Source organism: Papaver somniferum, chromosome 6 (genome assembly GCF_003573695.1).
Source record: "Papaver somniferum cultivar HN1 chromosome 6, ASM357369v1, whole genome shotgun sequence".
Classification (NCBI taxonomy): Eukaryota; Viridiplantae; Streptophyta; class Magnoliopsida; order Ranunculales; family Papaveraceae; genus Papaver; species Papaver somniferum.
In genome coordinates, this window is record NC_039363.1 from 89,945,831 (window position 1) to 89,963,973 (window position 18,143).

General features: G+C 35.1%; 2 protein-coding genes across 2 annotated transcripts; both read right to left on the reverse strand.

Annotated features, from left to right (window-relative positions):
- Window positions 1-12,450: 12,450 nt before the first annotated feature.
- LOC113285855 (39S ribosomal protein L41-A, mitochondrial-like) lies at window positions 12,451-15,039 on the reverse strand. The gene is made up of 4 exons (XM_026534597.1): window positions 14,956-15,039; window positions 13,099-13,307; window positions 12,928-12,992; window positions 12,451-12,667 (listed from the first exon to the last, which is right to left on the reverse strand). The coding sequence occupies exons 2-4, from the start codon at window positions 13,241-13,243 to the stop codon at window positions 12,596-12,598; spliced, it is 282 nt and encodes a 93-aa protein (XP_026390382.1). The 5' UTR covers window positions 13,244-13,307; window positions 14,956-15,039; the 3' UTR covers window positions 12,451-12,595.
- Window positions 15,040-15,141: 102 nt separating this feature from the next.
- LOC113285856 (ABC transporter I family member 10-like) lies at window positions 15,142-17,544 on the reverse strand. The gene is made up of 6 exons (XM_026534598.1): window positions 17,423-17,544; window positions 17,152-17,329; window positions 16,941-17,027; window positions 16,334-16,459; window positions 16,114-16,236; window positions 15,142-15,749 (listed from the first exon to the last, which is right to left on the reverse strand). Exons 1-6 carry the CDS (start codon window positions 17,488-17,490, stop codon window positions 15,546-15,548), a joined length of 786 nt encoding a protein of 261 aa, XP_026390383.1. The 5' UTR covers window positions 17,491-17,544; the 3' UTR covers window positions 15,142-15,545.
- Window positions 17,545-18,143: the final 599 nt, after the last annotated feature.

The window sequence follows — 18,143 nt, forward strand, 5'->3', positions numbered from 1 at the left end:
ATACTAGATTTCTATAAGCAAGAAGAGAAGAGAATTCAAGCAAGAAGAGAAAGATAAGTTTTGTGTTTAATAATTTGATTGAGTAATAGATAGATCTTACAAGACTTAATCTAGCCTTTATATAGGCTTGAAGAATAACTAAACTAGGAAACAGAAAACTAAAAGGAAATCTAAAAGAATCCTAAAAATAAGAAAGACTGAAACTAGGAAACCATGGAAGCCAAACCTCTAAGCGGAATCTTCTGGAATTGTAGTATGCCCTGCATCAGTCCCCCCTTCTAGAGTAAAGCTCGTCCTCGAGTTGTCCAAACAAACCAGAAGTTCATTGTCACCATGAAACGTAAAAATCTCTTGAACATTAAATGTGTTGGAGATATTCCAATCATTTGGTAGATCAATAACATAAGCATTATCATTGATCTTCTTTAAAACCTTGAAAGGACCATATTTATTCATCTTGGTTTTGTTATAAGTACCCACTGGAAATCTCTCTTTTCTTAGATGTATCATCACGAGCTCCCCTTCCTTGAAGGTTTTAAACCTCTTGTGTTTATCAGCATCCTCTTTATATTTAGAATTGGACTTCTCCAGTTTAGATTTTACTTCATTATGTAATTCAGTTGCTTTGTCTACAAAAGAGTCGGCTGCAGTGTTTGTACTCTGTGTGGTGGATAAATATACCAAATCAAGAGTATGATTAGGTACTTTAGAGTACACAATCTCAAATTGAGTTTTCCCAGTAGAACGATTCACAGAAGTGTTGAAAGCGAATTCCATATGTGGCAATAACACATCCCACTGCTTACTATTATCCAGGCACTTAGCTCTAATCAAATTCCCAAGTGATCTATTAACAACCTCAGTTTGTCCATCAGTTTGCGGATGTGAAGTTGTGCTGAATTGTAGAACTGTGCCTAAGCGCATCCATAAACTTTTCCAGAAATAACTCAAAATTTGGTATCTCTGTCAGAAGTGATATACTTTGGAACCCCATGCAATTTTACTACTTCTTTAAAGAACAAAGAAGCAACATTAGAAGCGTCAGTTGATTTCTTACAAGCCACGAAGTGAGCCATTTTAGATTAACGATCAACTACGACCATGACAGAATCATTACCTCTAGCAGTACGAGGTAAACCAAGTATAAAATCCATACTTATATCAACCCAAGGTGCATCAGGAACTGGTAAAGGAGTATACAACCCGGTATTTTGAATTGTACCCTTTGCTCTCTGACAGACCATGCATTTTTGTACGAACTTTTGTACATCACGTTTCAAAGATGGTCAGAAATATCTTTCTTCAATCAGGGCAATGGTTTTATCTCTCCCAAAATGACCACCAAGACCAGTGCCATGTAATTCTCGCAAAATATGTAAACGTAAAGACCCTTGAGGAATACATAATCGATTCCCTTTAAAAATAAAACCTTCTTGTATAAGAAAATCATCAACCCCTTGAGTTTGAGAACTGCATTGATCCCATAGTTTGCCAAAATCTTCATCTTCTGGATAAATGTCTTTGATATAGTCAAATGCATAACTCTTATTACGAATTGTAGTTAATAGATGACTTCTTCTACTTAAGGCATCAGCAACTTGATTCAATTTGCCACTTTTATGTCTCACGGAGAAAGTATATTTGTTGAGTGTGGAAAGCCATCGATCATGCATTCTGTTAACTTTAGCAGAAGTATTCAAAAACTTCAAAGCATGGTTGTCAGTGTTGACAACAAATTCCATATGTATAAGATAATTATGCCACTGCTTAAGAGATTGAACAAGAGCCAATAACTCTAATTCATATGTAGACCATTTCTTTTGTGCTTCTGAATTCTTTTCACTGTAATATGCAATTGGATGACCCTCCTGTGATAATACTGCACCAATACCAACAACAGATGCAACACAATCTATTTCAAAAGGCTTGTTGAAATTCGGAAGTGCAAGAATTGGTGCCGTACAAAGCTTTTCTTTAAGAAGAATAAAGCTTTTATCCATTGCTTCCGTCCACTCAAACTTCTCCTTCTTGAGACAGTCAGTCAAAGGTGCAGAAATAAAGCTAAAGTTCTTCACAAATCTTCGATAGAAAGAAGCCAAACCATGAAAACTACGAACATCGCGAATAGAAGTAGGAACTGGCCAATCTTCAATTGCTTGAACTTTAGAAGGATCGACATGAATACCATCAGTAGAAATCACATATCCCAAAAATGTTACTGAAGAAGCCATGAAGGTACACTTCTTCAAATTAACATATAAAGAGTTGTCAGCAAGTACTTGAAACACTTGTGAAAGATGTTGGAGGTGTTCTGGCTCACTGCGACTAAAAATTAGTATGTCATCAAAATAGACAATAACAAATTTACTGAGAAAGGGTTGGAGAACCTGATTCATAAGTCGCATAAAAGTACTAGGTGCATTAGATAACCCAAATGGCATGACCAGCCATTCATATAAACCTTCACGTGTCTTGAATGATGTTTTCCACTCATCTCCACCTCGAATGTGTATTTGGTGGTAACCACTGCGTAAATCCAACTTAGTAAAAATAATAGAGCCCGATAGTAAATCAATCATATCATCAATACGCGGGATCGTAAATCTATAAGGAATGGTGATGCGATTTAATGCTCTGCAATCGATACACATCCTCCATCCATTGTCTTTTTTACTAACCAAGAATGCAGGACTGGCACAAGGACTGTTGCTAGGTCGTATCAAACCATTTGTAAGAAAATCATTTACCTGTCCCTATAATATCTCATGCTCAGCAGGACTCAAGCGATAGTGTGCTTGGTTTGGTAAAGAGGCTCCAGGAATAAAATCGATGTAGTGTTGAATATTCCGTAAAGGAGGTAATGCAGTTGGTAGTTCATCTGGAAATAAAAAATTATATTGAAATAATAAGGGCTTCACCTTTGTAGGCAACTCAATCATAGGCTTAGAATCTTCATGGGAATGTAAAGAATGTTGTGGGTGCAAAGAACGAATAACAGTGGCTACGACAGCATCAGTCTGCGCACAAGAGTTTGAAGTGGAATTGGATAGACTAAGAACCTTGGTTTTCCCATTATGAACAAAAGTGTAAGTATTCTCGAATCCATTGTGAACCGCGTGAAGATCGTATTGCCAAGGTCTGCCTAGAAGAAGATGGGTTGCCGTCATATTAATGACATCACATAGAACTGTGTCTTCATAACCCTCAAAAGAGAATGACACATAACACTGAAGAGTAATCTTCTGTGTGCTAGAGGAATTAACCCATCCTACAGTGTAAGGTTATGGATGAGAAGTTACTGGTAGTTCAAGCTTGTTAACTACGTGATCAGCAATATAATTATCCACACTGCCACTATCAATTATCATCTTGCAGATTTTACCCCCAATATAACATCTTGATTTAAAAATACTGTGTCTCTGAGACTTGCATTGTTGAGTAAGAAATAATGGACGAATCATCCCAACAAACTCGTCGTCATCACCAGGTGAGTCTTCATCTTCGAACTCATTAAGCGCACCAGTGACTTCATTAATGAACTGAGGTTCACCAATCAAAGCATTGAATTTCCGACAATCACTAGAAGTGTGCCCCGATTGCTGACATTTATTGCACTTATCTCCACGAAATTTTGTATAAGCATTATTAGCTCGTTGTTGCGGTGGAAATTGTTGTTGCCTATTATGAAACCGATTCCCTGTAGTAGGAGGAGTTGGTTGCAGAGAGTGAGACTGCTGACCCGGCTGAAGATCAACTGGATTGGCTAAGATAGGTGTATCCAGAGGTGGAGTATAAGGCACAATATGGCTAGGTTGTCGATGTGAATGGCTAACATCATCATAAGGAGGCCTGGGAATATTCAAAACAGCATCTGGAGAAAAGTTTTGAGATGAATTGGTACCCCTGTAAGTATTTTGATAACGCCCTTGTCTGGATGGATAAATCCTAGAAGAACGAATAAGACGATTTTCTATCTTAATAGCTTGCTGCACAGCTTCGACCATAGTAAAAACTGAATGAGTCATACCATTTTGTATTAATCTATTCAGTCCCTCAATGAATCTTGCAACTAACTATTCTTCAGATTCTTTGAGTTGATTTCGTGCGACCAAATTATAAAAATCTGACACATATTCTTCAACAGTTCGTGCCCCCTGCTGAATGTTTTGTAATTTGATGAAAAGTTGCTGCATAAAGTCTCTAGGTAAGAACTTATCCCTGATCAAAGTTTTCATACGTTTCCAAGTATGTATTTTCGGTTTGTTAGCGTTTCTACGATCATCACAGATCTTATCCCACCAAGCTGCAGCTCCTCCTTTGAGTTTGTATGTCACAAGTTTAACCTTAGAATCTTCAGGGACTTCCATGAATTCGAAAAAAGCTTCTACCTCAAAGAACCAATCAGTTAGTTCTTCAATACGAAAATTTCCAGAGAAGTTGGGAATATCAGCTTTTAGTTTATATTCTGGTAAAGAACTGTAAGGGTTGTGACCAGTTTTTAAACGTCGTTCTTCAATCCAATTCTTCTCTAGATCGTTCTCACGTTCATCTTCATCATCACTGTCAAGTGCAGGTGAAACTATCTTCTTCTTTGAATGACCTATGAAACCTTCATACGGTTTCTTAATGTTTAAAGTACGCAATACATCTTCAGGTACTTCATCATTCTGTAAAAACTGAAGTATATCTTCTTTAGTTTTTCCTTCTAAGTCTACAAGCTCAGGCATATCCAAATCTAGATTTATATGTTTTGCAACCTTAAAAAGTTGATTCTGCATGGTGTCAAGCTTGGTATATCTTAGCCCTAATTTGTCTTCCATGGACTTCTCAAGAGCTTCAGTAATGTTTTTTGCCAAAATCTCGGTATGAGACTTGATGAGAGCTTCGATTGCTGCTAGAGTAACTGGTTGAGCAGTCATATTTTTTTTTTTTTTTTTGTATACGAAAAGGAACTAAAAAAAAGGACTGAAAGGTGTTGCGGAAGCGATGTAAAGGATCAAGTTATAGGATGAAAACCTAAAGCGGTTGATACCAACTAATGTGGAACAAGGTAAAAGAAAGCAATACTAGATTGCTATAAGCAAGAAGAGAAGAGAATTCAAGCAAGAAGAGAAAGATAAGTTTTGTGTTTAATAATTTGATTGAGTAATAGATATATCTTACAAGACTTAATCTAGCCTTTATATAGGCTTGAAGAATAACTAAACTAGGAAACAGAAAACTAAAAGGAATCTAAAAGAATCCTAAAAATAAGAAAGACTGAAACTAGGAAACCATGGAAGCCAAACCTCTAAGCGGAATCTTCTGGAATTGTAGTATGCCCTGCATCAGTTTTTCATCAGATTTAGATGATTAGTACCTATTGATGATCGAATTGTACTTCTTCTTCCTCCGGAAATACTGACAAATCCTATCAAATGATCAAAATATAAAATCAATTTTAAGAAGAAGAAAAAAAAAATCGTGATGAGAACCAAAATAAAGAAATTCAATTTTGTTTCAGTGCGGTTTTTCATAGTAAGATTATTCATTACAATAAAAATAAAAAGTAAATAAAACAAATTTTATTCTTAGACATGGAATAATTGCTTAATATTTTTTGGCCAAATATGTTCCCACAAATAAATGAAATTAATAAAAATTGGATAATGAAAAAACTTTCCGTGAATAGTAAAACTTTAATTTGAACCAAAAATAAAACAATTTCTAAAAATGAATCAATAGAGTAACAAAATTTATATATTTTGAAATATTTCTTGGTAATTGATTTCAAAAAATTTAATACGTGAACAAAGTTTTAGGAAGGAAAAATCTTTACAATTTTTTCTTAGTGAATATAAAACATAAATTTCCAAAATTAGTAATCTCTTCATGTATAAAAACGCTTGAGAAAAAGCTAAGCCTCATTTTTTTGGTGTGGCTTTTTTTTTTTTGTTAATGGATGTTTAAGATTGACTATTAGTCTGATATGTGGTCGCCATTTTTTTTCTTTTTTGATGAAAATGTGGTTGCCATTCATTTTGCAGGATATGATGAAAGTGTGTGCAAACGACTGGCGATACTTTTCCCCTTTGAAAAATGGTCGGGTGATTTTTATTTTCTTGCTTCTAATTGTTTGTTCAAGTAATATAATTATGAGTTTATTCTGTGACAAAAAACGACAATAGTTTCTTTATTCCATAGTCTTTTCTTTTGTTTCTGTAAGGTTGATTGATGAATATGAGAGATTTGTGTCTCTTTAATCGGTAGTTATTCCCATCGAATCGGGTAAGTGATTTAGTTTATCTTTTTGAGAATTTTCAAATAAGATGTGATATAATAGTGGTTATTTACTTTTTGAGCCCTGATTTTTTCGATTAGAATGGTAGAGAAGCTTCGATTGTTGCAGAGATAGTAGAAGCAGAAGAAATTCATCTCAGCAAGTGTAAAGTGTAATCATTCCCTTGCTGTGACAGTAAGAGAACTGTTGCTTTTACCATGTATGTTATAAACTTGAGGAGTTTCTTTCTCTAAAACGCGTAAATATGATTATTGGCTTTTGTGGAAGATGTGATATACTTTTTAATTTGTTTTATGATTGTGTTTATTTAATATTAACTCCAGCAAGTAGGACACATGATATTGTGGGGTATTTTCAAACAATAAAGTCTTAACAGACCGAGCAAGTGAACTTCTTTCGGTTTGGTTTGAACTAGTACGAAATGGATTACAACATATATAGTACCAACATGTAGATCTAAATTGAATGGTGTTTCTCTTTTACAAAGAAACTGTCAAATAATCAAAAAATACGAAATCGTTAGCGCAAAGGCGTCGAATATTTGAAACAAAATAGTATTGAATCGAACAAGCTAACATAAAAACGAATAAGCCCTTTTTTATTTTTTTTCAAGCAACAACAATATATTAGATGGATTTTCACACTCTTTCCATAGAAAAATAAATAAATAAATAAACTATTCCCAGACCCTTAGAATATGTTGCATATTTTCTATACAAAATTGTTGCGGAAACTATCATGACTATCCAAATATGGCGTAGCCATACAAAATTATAAAAATTACATACCTTTATTTTTCGGTGTTCAATTTGTATCTATTAGACATATTAGTATATTAGTATCCCAAAAATATAAGCACGACTCTTTTGGTAGGGATCGAGGCTTTTCAATTATGAAATTCTAAATATGGAGTATTTTTCCCTGTATTAATTTCATAGTAAAAGTAAAAGAAATTTTTCTAAAAGAGATTTTAGATATTAGTTGATATTGTTTCCATATTTCCGGAGCTTTCAGGTTTGGTGACTCTCTATATAAAACCCTAGAATAAAAGCTTTTCTTACGGGTTTTGGTATTTGTTTTTTTATTTTGTTTTCTTCTGTTTCTTTGGGATTTAAGATTTTTTATCTGATTTATTTTGGGTTTTTTTTCGTTATGCATGTACTGTATAATCAATTGGCTCAAATGGAGACAATTGGAGCTTGAGTACTAAGACAAGGTGAAACGGGAGCATAATATAAGTTCTTTTTGAAGCTTCATGGTATTAATTCTGAACTCATCGCTCATCGTATATATCTCATTTATGGTTTTCGTTTTAATGGTGAAATCAAGCTTTTTGGGATTTTTCTTTCAATTTTGTTTTGCAGGTATTCGCGACCTCCGATTTTTCTTTCAGTTTTGTTATGCAGACATAAGGTAACAAAATCTTTTTTTCTTTTCTTCTTTTCCTTTTTTTTTAGGTTTTTTTCTAGGGTTTTCTTTGTTTTTTTCTAGGGTTTTCTTTGTTTATTTTTTCTTTATTTTTTTTCTTTCTAATTCGAGGTTTTTCTAACTGATTTCCTTTAATAACTCTTAATAATTTGCAGGTGTTCTCAGCTAACTGATTTGCGCTCATGCTTTACAGGTATTCTTAAGGATCAAATGTTTAGGATTGTATGGAATCGGGTTAGCGGTAGTGAGATCATTCTTCCGTTAGCATTTTTAAGGTTTTTCTTTGATTTTATTAGCCGAGTTTCACCACGTCTAAATAATGGATGTGCTTTTGTTTTCAAGGTCTCAAGATCGTTGATTTGGTTGAACAACATAAATAAGAGTTTAAATTACTTCTACTGTTCGTTGGGATTTCTGGTTGGCATGTCCCTTAGTATTGTTGTAGCAATGAGCTGATGAGCATATAGGTTTGCCTTTATGCATATGTTTTTGATTCTCTATACATATACAAACATAGATAGAAACAGAGTTCATGAAATAAGACGCATATGGAATTGAACGCAGTATTACTTTTAGTTTTTGAAGTTATGAACTTTATTCTGTCATTAAGTGTTAATCACGATCCCTCCTATAGTTCAGACTGCAGAAGATGTGTGAATATGTAACTGTATCTTCTATTGGAGCTCCTGATGAAATTTTTATTCATGCTCAAATTACGGTTGATAGGTTTGATCTGTTATGTGCGTACACATGAATTACGTGAATAGTATCGAGGTAGTGCGATGACAAAGATGAGGCCATGAGCGAGCTGGGTAAAGAAGCAAATTCACCACCTCAGCAAATTAATGGGGACTTGGAGGAGCATAGCGGTACATGTTAGTGTCAGTTTACATGGTGTCATTTGCTAGCCGTGCTAGGAAAACTGTAGTTTTTTGAAGTAAGTATTTATATCTCTGACTTAAAATCATACATTGAGTTGTTATTGAGTTTCACTGCGGCAAAAAAAAGGTGTGGCAGTGAAGGTGGACTTGGATTTTAATGGTGCATACCAGTGCCTTTTTTAAATGGTGTATAGGGTGTAATTATATTATATGCATGTTGAAAGACCGTTCACAGCTTTTACTAATAAAATGGGAGTTGATATACCACACAGGGATGTTAAGTCAGACCATCCACCTTTTGCACGGATATTATATGTGTGCTGTTGTGTCTTGTTTACAGGATCTAGATATCAATGTGTGATGCTACCAACCAGACAGTACATGTTAAAATACTACTTTAACATGATGTATTTGGATATTCCTAGAGTCGTAATATACTCAAATACTACCTTTAAAATGATTGTAAAGTGTCCGAAAAGTCCACTGAAAATTGAGGTTGTTTCAAATGTTATCATCTTTACTGGCATATAAATGACTCATTTTAATTTTGTCAAATAATTATCCTTGTGACGTGAATGAACACAAGAGTTTTGAAGTGAGTCATAGTTGGAACACGTCACCGTTCATTTTTTGTTCAAAATTTACTCATATATATAAATGACTCAACTTAGTTTTTCCAAATAATTATCTTAGTGGCAATGGGCATGTAATTAAAAGAAAGCAAGTGGAAGTTGGCATTTTCTCAAAATACCAGTTTTTTTTTTTTTTTCTTTTCTGGTATTCTCAAAATTTAAAGTGGGACTACAATGTATTGGTAAGTTGACGAGTTCTTTTTGTCCTATGAGAAAATTAAGAATTACCGCGTATCACCCCTGTTGAGATAGCCAGCTACCAGTTACAAGTACTTAAAAACTCCCGCTAAATGGCAATTTTCGGGGGAATATCGAGCAGTATCACGGGGTCTCCATGGTTGCCTAGCCTGCCTCTTTGAGTGGTATCCATGGAAGTGGACATGGGGTTGGTAATGATATCGGCTTGTTGGGTTTAGACCAATGGATGGTCCAAGAAGCTTCGTTGGTGGTAGAGGAGGATCTCCTCCAAGTAAACTATTTTCTTTCTTATAAATTTTGTTGTTTTATGAATTTCAGAGTTCCGATCTTTATGCCAATACATCGCACTTATTTATGCCAATACATCGTACTTGTGTTTGCAGTATCTAAACAACTGCAACCCAATTATCTAGGGGAGATGATAAACATCCCGCGGGTTGAATCCGCCGGATCTCCCGACAGAGAAAGTGAGTAGGATTAGGGAGTGATTCGGCGGTTTTGTAGGATGGGACCCACCCACTTATTTCGCATCGGGACAACCAGCGAGAATGGGTCGGTGGGATGTCTATCATTTTCGATTATTTGGTGTCCCCAATTACTTAGGCTGTAACGGGTACACAAAGAATTGCTGGAAAATACGAATGCGATGTCGTTCACAGGGTGTCGGGTGTATCGGTATTCAAGTAGTCCAACAACACTTTCATACTAGAACATGTCCTAATGAGCAAAATAAAATCTCATTGTGCAAACATTTAGTTTCAGATTGTGTTATTTAATTGTCTTAGGAATATCTTCAAGGTAGCGGGCTTCTGGGTCGTCAAAACAAGAATTTGAATAGGAGTGAGTATTTGGCTCGTAATTCGTGGATTTAACCGGGACCAATAGTTTATTTGCGGATGGATATCCGGACCGTTCGTTAATGGGTTGGATGCGGATGGAATTTTTGAAATCCAACGGATAATGGATCGGGCCCGGATGCAACCTTGAAAATCCGTTGGACATCCATATCCGTTAGATTAAGGGCATTTATATAATTCTAGAAAATACTATGGATCATTTAGGAAATTTAAAATGTTTGTTTGGGGTGTTGTACATGGCATTTTTATATTTGTATACATATATAGGATATATAGGTTTTATAAGGAGTCATTTGTGTTAGCTTTATTTTCTTTACTATAAATTTTAACTAAAACAAATCTATTGGATTATCCTCATCCAATCCGTCCATCCATTGGATGCAAATCCGTTGGATATGGATTGGATGCGGATGCCAAATTTGAAATCCGTAGTGCAATGGATTAGATGCGGATGAGGCGAAAACCGGTCTATACCGGCCCATGCTCACCCCTAAATTTGAAGACGGTGGAGTGTAGACCCATTTACTTATCTGCTAAATAAGGGCCTGCATTACACAAATAGAAGATCATATTCCATGATTGAGGATCTATGCACCAGGGGACGCATTATGTGCGGGGAGGAAAATTTGATCTTTCTTGTGCCTGCCTTCTTGTGTTACTAAAGCCGATTAGATTTTCTCAAAAAAAAATGTATTTATTAAGAACTAAGTTTTAAAAAAAGGGTACAATGTTATCTAGTTTATTTTATTTTTGATTCAATTAAGAATTTTATTTTTTCAGTGATTGATTACATCAATATCTTGATCAATCCAATTTTGTATGTCTTGAGGAAGATCACCATGAAACTCAAAATTGGATTGTGATGTTCTAACTCTCTTAACAAGTTTATCATCCACTCTATTAGCCTCTCTTTTAAAACCTCTCTCTTAACTGAGACACACTTCCGGCTACTAATTTTATTTAATAAAAACTGAATATTTAAAATTAAATTTTGGTTCATCCAATGAACGTAATATGTTGATTCATTGACGGATTTTATTAAAACCTCACAATCTGACTCCAAATTTTGGTTCATCCAATGAACATAATGTTATTTATGGTATAGTAGAATTTTGGTAGTTATTTTCTTGCACCCTAAGTGTATTAGTTCGACTATTTGTGATCACTTCCATCTCTATTAGAGCAAGGGCTATGGGGTTAAGAGTCTGTTTCAAAATGAAAGACTTGATCAAATTTGGTCATGTTATGGGTAGAGGGCAACCCCATTTCACCCCAAACTCAATCACCTTCTCTTTCAGTTGAAGTAGTGAGTGTAAGTCTTCACTACACGTCACAGTTTTCCTTATGACTAAAATGAAAAAAATGGCAATAGTTTGCCTTATGAAACAAAAATGGCAAAAAAAACGACCAAGGAGCCATCAAATCATAGACGACAAAGAATGTTTGCATTTTTTATCAATTCTTTGTTGGCTGCGGGGAACTAAAAATTAATAAAATTTTATTATTATCAATAGTTTTGGTCCTTTTTTGTTCATATTTTATTTTAGGAATTAAACAAAAATGTTCCTCTACTAATATATTAAAAAACCCAATTTTTCTTGCATACTTATTGGGATTATTTTTGTTTTGTAATATATTCTCTATATAAAAAAAGCATTCAATATTCCACAAGCAATAAACAGACCCGCATATCGCACGGGTGACCAATTAGTAACTTCTGAAAAGAAAGAAAAAAAAGGTTAACTTTTGTGAAGGGAACAATGTTTTGCGGGTGACTTATGGCTACAAGAAAACGCTTTTATTGCTAAAATAATATCAGTTGTAGTTTCAATGAAATATGGATAAATTATATGGAGTAGACCAAAACACCAGGTGGTTCCGGGGTCTAGGACCAGTGGCCCCCTCCTTGGGGGTATTTTACCATTTTATTTAGTGTCAAACATTCAACAGTGTCCAAATTTGAAGGGATCCCCCTAATTCCTTCACGCGCTTTAATGTTGATCATCACAAACATAAGGCATTTTTACTATCTCGAAAAAATAAATAAAAGTACTCATATATAACAGAAAAGTTTATTTCTAATTATTTTGCCGAATTTAATTCTAATTATCCCGTTATGCCACCGAACAATCTGATGGTGATGGTGAATCCCCTTCAGAAAATGAATTCAAGGAGACAAGAAAACACGTATTCCCAATTATCAATACATTCTCAAAATATGTTATATTTCCATCTTCATTTCTATGTTCCAGAAAAACTACGAAAAACATATCAGAAAATGAACAGACGATTAAAATACTTGCTCAGTTTGCCGCATATTCACTTGGCTGCACTCGTAGCAGCCTCTGCTGTTTTCACCCCTACTGCACATTGCGAAACATATGGCTTCAACTGCGGTGAAGAAAACAGAATAGTATGATTAGTTTCTTGCCGATTGTAAACACATCTGACAGACATAACCAGTAAAAGATGACCTACTCTTCATTACCAATTGTGTAAGACATTCAAAACAAGAACCAAGACACAATTTCCTTATCCCTACTTCTTAAATTCAAGTAACCATAACCTTAGTAACTGAACTATGATCAAGGAAGCGTATTTTCGTTATGAAAACATATACAAGCATTAGCTTTGGAGACACTTGACAGTACCTTGAAATCTGTCAGATCAGGAACAACATAATTTGGCAATTTCTCATCAACAACAACATATCCACCTGCAGGAAAGTACACATTCGCATTTGTAAATTACTTAACGAAATGAGAAACAGATCGATTGAAATGATTATGAACATTATAAAAGAGTAGAGAAAAGGAATGTACCTTTGCGGGTATGAAAACCAGTAGGTTTACAATTTTTCCCTTTGTAATAATCTTTAGGAGCACGTTTAGATGAAAGGATAGAAAGAGATGATGTTCTCTTTCTTCTCATTGATCTTCCCAGCCCTACCAACAATCCCAATACCATTTTCGATCTTCGGAGAAAGTAATCAAAGGCCTTAGGGGCTTGCAATTCGGTTCAGAGAAGAAAACTGTAAAATGAAGAGATGGAGGATACTGTAAAATATCAAGAAAATAATATATATGGAACGAATCTAGTCCGCACTCAAGTAATGAAGACTCATCTCAGACTGTAAAAAAACAATTCAAGTACATCGAATACTCTGATCCATCCAAATAAAGAATGTTATCCACCTATCAACTATGAGGACAGAAGCAATGTCATATGTAACTTGAATTTAGTCTCGAAATAATTTAGAGCTATTTCTTGAATTTAACAGAGATGGACTAGAAGTTATAGCAGTTGAATGCATAATGAGTGGATGTCTGGCAAAGAAAGAGCCGTGACTACCATTATCATCTTCAAGGACATAAAATTTCAAGTATTTTACTGTCAGTTAATGATATTTGGCCACTATTATGTTTTCTAATTAACATCGCTATCCAGCATTATAAGCTATGTAAGACACACATGGACAGCCAGAGAAGTAGCTAATGTATAACACAAAGATTCGAAACAATAAGTTCATAGCTAAATTACTAAGCTAGTAACATAGTAACAGAAGTCAGTTCCAGGGTTATACTAACATTGATACTGTAAATAACAATTCAATGGAGACTAGAATTGAAACCACAAATAACATTCAGCGGCACTAGAATAGAAACAAACCAAACTATAACTTGAGGGAATAATTGAAAGCAAACACAGCTGAGCCCTCTTTTCGTGTCTTCGGATTTCAAGTAACTAAGAGGACAGAAGCAATCTATAAGTAACTTGAATTCAGTCTCGAAACAACTTAGAGATTTTTCTTAAGTTTACAGAGATGGACTGGAACTGATAACAGTTGAAGCTAGCTATAGCAAAGAAAGAGTTGTGACTAGCATTATCATCATTTCAAAAACATAAATTTTAAGTATTTTACTCTCGGTTAAAGGATAACTGGATACTACTATGTTTCCAATTAACAACACTATCCAGCATTATAAGCTCTGTAAAACCAACACGAACAGCAAGATAAGTAGCTAATGGATAACACAGAGATTCAAAACAATAACCTGATAGCTAATTACCTGGTGTGAGTACTTATTGAAATTAAGCTACTACCATTGAAACCGAACATCGAAACCAGAAATAACATTTAGGAGACTAGAATCGAAACCATGAACAACATTCAGTGGATACTAGAATAGAAACAAACCCAAATTGTTACTTGAGGGAATAATCAAAAGCAACCACAACTGATCCCTTTGGCACTAACCATAGTATACCATCTTTTCTGTGTCTCCGGATTTCAAGTAAAATAAGATATACCCATTTTGATAAGAAGTAATACAAAGCCAATGATTCATGTCACTGACCTGACTAACTGGATTAAACACTGAATTTAGTCAAGAATAAAATTGTGTTTTGGTTGGGACATTCTGTCAAACATGTAAACAACATGTATGAAATGCTCTAACTGTGGTATGAAATGCTCTATAGCTGATCTAGTTTTAGGGTTTGGGAATGTTATAGAATGCTCTTTAACTGAATAATCTAACTTTCAGAAGAAAAAAACAACAATCAAACTATAGAATCGAAACAAACACAAATCATCAAACCTTAATTCTCAGAAAATAGAATTCATGGCGATAAATGACTGGAACCAAGTAAGTAAAGAAATGAAACCAAAGTCTTACCTCCGCGAGAAGAATCGATGAAAGCCTTTTTCTCTTCCGATGGACAAGTGAGGAAAAAAATTTAACTTTAAAATTAGAGTCGAGGCACTTCTTCATCGCTAGATAGTGGTGTATAGGGCAGAAAGATAGTAGCCCCTATCTAGATAGTGTAAGTGATAAAAGCACTCACAATCGTAATGCCTAATTGGTGCCCAGAGGCTTTCTGCTTCCACAGTTGGTTGAATTGCAATGGTGAATCTCCTTTACAAAATGACTAGCCTTTCTGGCTTAAATCTACATTTTCTAATTCGACTATAATAAGAAAATTACTGCGTTTACCGGAATGATTATGATTACAGTAAATTTATAGAACACAACTTCGTTACAAGAAGATTATCAACTTACAGAAATTAAAAGGCGGAAAGGAAACAGATAAATATGCTGGATATGTAGTCCCTCCTTCCCAAATATGTAGCTCTAGGCAGTTGTTCAGTTTTCCTTGGGGTTGGGCCGGTTCTGGGAACAACAAATGATACTGCTGCAGGAATAGGGATCAGGACTTCAAAAGCTTTGCAGCAAGATCAAGAACGTCCGCAGATGTAGGTACATTTTTACAAATTTATCTGGTCAGAGTAAGAGGATATTCTCTCTTTTAAGACTGCCATGATTGATTTAGTGTCGCTCTGCATTATGACTCTCCCATTTTCCATATAGACTGCACCATCCGCAAACTCAAGCTCTTCTAGTCGATGGGTGACCCACAATGCTGTTACATCACCGCCCAAACAGTTTTTAACTGCCTTTATCACTCCCATCTGCTCCACAACACAGATCAATTTATATTAACTGAAAGCTCTTGGGAGAAAAGTATCAAACAAAAGAAGTTGGCGTAGTTCAAGATCAAATTAGTCGATACTTTAAAATCATGTTAGCAGTTTAGCAATGATAAGACCTGGCAAGAGTTACATTTCTTTTATTAATCATATGATTAAGGTACCTCGCGTTCAACTGCAGACAATGTACAGCAACTTGGATAGCGTAATAATTAGGTCAAATTTCAAGCTGATAATATATACTTACAAGAGGCGGGGCAGCGAAATTATTAACAAACATTAGGATGCCAATCAAGGCGGTAATCGGTAGATTGCTGATCTCAGCAAAACGAAACGGAAAGAATACCTGATCACTTTCATCTAAAAATGTTGTGAGCTCATCTAGTAATAACACTTCACACGTTTCAGCTAGAGCTCCAGCAATGGCCACCCTTTGTTTCTGTCCACCACTGAGTGTTTGAACTGGTCTCTGGTAGGTTCAACAGGGAGAGAAGAGATCAATAACCATTCTTTTTCCGACCAGCAAATATTTATACTTTTACGTATTACCAATTCCCAAGTTTTACCTGGATGTAGTCTGACATTCCCACTGCATCTAATGCTTTTTCAACCCTGGATTTAACTTCATCCTGAGAAAGATTAAACTTGCCAAGACCAAATGCAACATCTGCTTCAACTGTGGGCATTACCACCTACAGAAATGTAGTACAAATGCAATGAGATGATCCTGCATCTTGATAATTTGGCTGCGCCAAAACCTTTAAGCTTGCAAACTAGAAAATTTAAAGATTGGTGAAGGTTCCTATCTCTAAACATAGGTTGCTAAATGATTACTTTTATCAACTTGATGTCAAAGTATCTGTTAGACGGGCAAACATTAAATGACAGAATCACTTGGTTATGCTGACAAGCATAGTCTCAAAATGTTAAAATATTGAACAGCCATCTCAGAATTTGAGGAATCACCAACAAACTGCCAAAGTATAGTCTAACATGAATTCAAGAGGACCAACAAAGATCATTCTGCAAACGTGTGCCTAGAGCCCATGATCCTTGAACAATATGTTCAACTCCTTTTTTCATAAACAAATTAGCTTTAGAAACTGAAAGTTTTTATAACAAGTAGATATCAATTAAGAACAGAACCACCATTAAACCTTAAGATGTTCATACCTGGTGATCGGGGTTCTGGAAAACGAAGCTCTTCGGCCTTTTAACATACATGTTCCCATGAGTTGGATTCAGTAACCCAGCCAATACCTAAACTACATTTCAAGTATTCAAACTCATCAATAATCATTACTAAAACTACCCCATTTTCAAATAAACTCAATAAGACCTAAGAAAAACTCATATTTTTAACCTAATTCAAGTGAATGTGTACCTTTAAAAGGGTCGATTTTCCACAACCATTAGGTCCAAGAAGCATCCATAACTGACCAGAAGGTATTGTAATAGAACAATCTTGTAAAATTGGGACACTTTTTCCTTGTTTTGTTGTAATTGAATAACTTAAATTTCTTCCTTCAATTGCATAATTTGGACTAGTAATCACATTATCCCTATAATACAATCAAATTTCACAAGAGTATGAAGTCAAAATTAGGTTTTTAAAAAGGAAAATTGAGAACGAACACTGGGTGCTTTTGGGTTACCTTGTTGTGCATTGAAGAGGAGGAGGGATATGAAATGTAGAGGCGCGAATAAGAGATGAATTCATCATCGAGTGAATACTGAAGTTCTTCACTGGAACTACAGAGCTTCTGGACGGTGTAATAACTGAGGATTGAAATTTCAGAATTTTATGCTAAGACTATTGGGCCTTAAACACGGTGACTTGTGCGTTTCCGCATTCCACCATTTGGACTCCGCGCCGCGGTAAGGAAAAAAACAATGTTTGACACACCAGGTGACATGGCAAATGAGTTGCGTTACAATGAAAAAAGCACCAAGCAATAAAGTTACTTACAGACAGTTATTATTAAAAAAGTGGGGGTCTAACAATCACATCCAATATTTCGCTTAGCAATCTGTATGGACTAACTCCAATATACTTTCAAAAGAATCAACTAGACAGTGAGACTCAATCTTAAGAAAAGTATATCAAAGAGTTATATCTCTAGTTCTCAATTCAATCCGCAATCAAACAAATAGGAATTTGCGATCCCGATTGAATATAAGAAATAACTTGGACGGTATCAAAAACCAATATCCAAGTGTCAATCAATTTAATCAACAACCAAAGGTTGGATTCACAATTGATTGAACTTACGGACAACCTGTGATATTTCAATTATATAAACAAATATTATGCGAAAAATAAATAACACAGACACCAGAAGTTTTGTTAACGAGGAAACCGCAAATGCAGAAAAA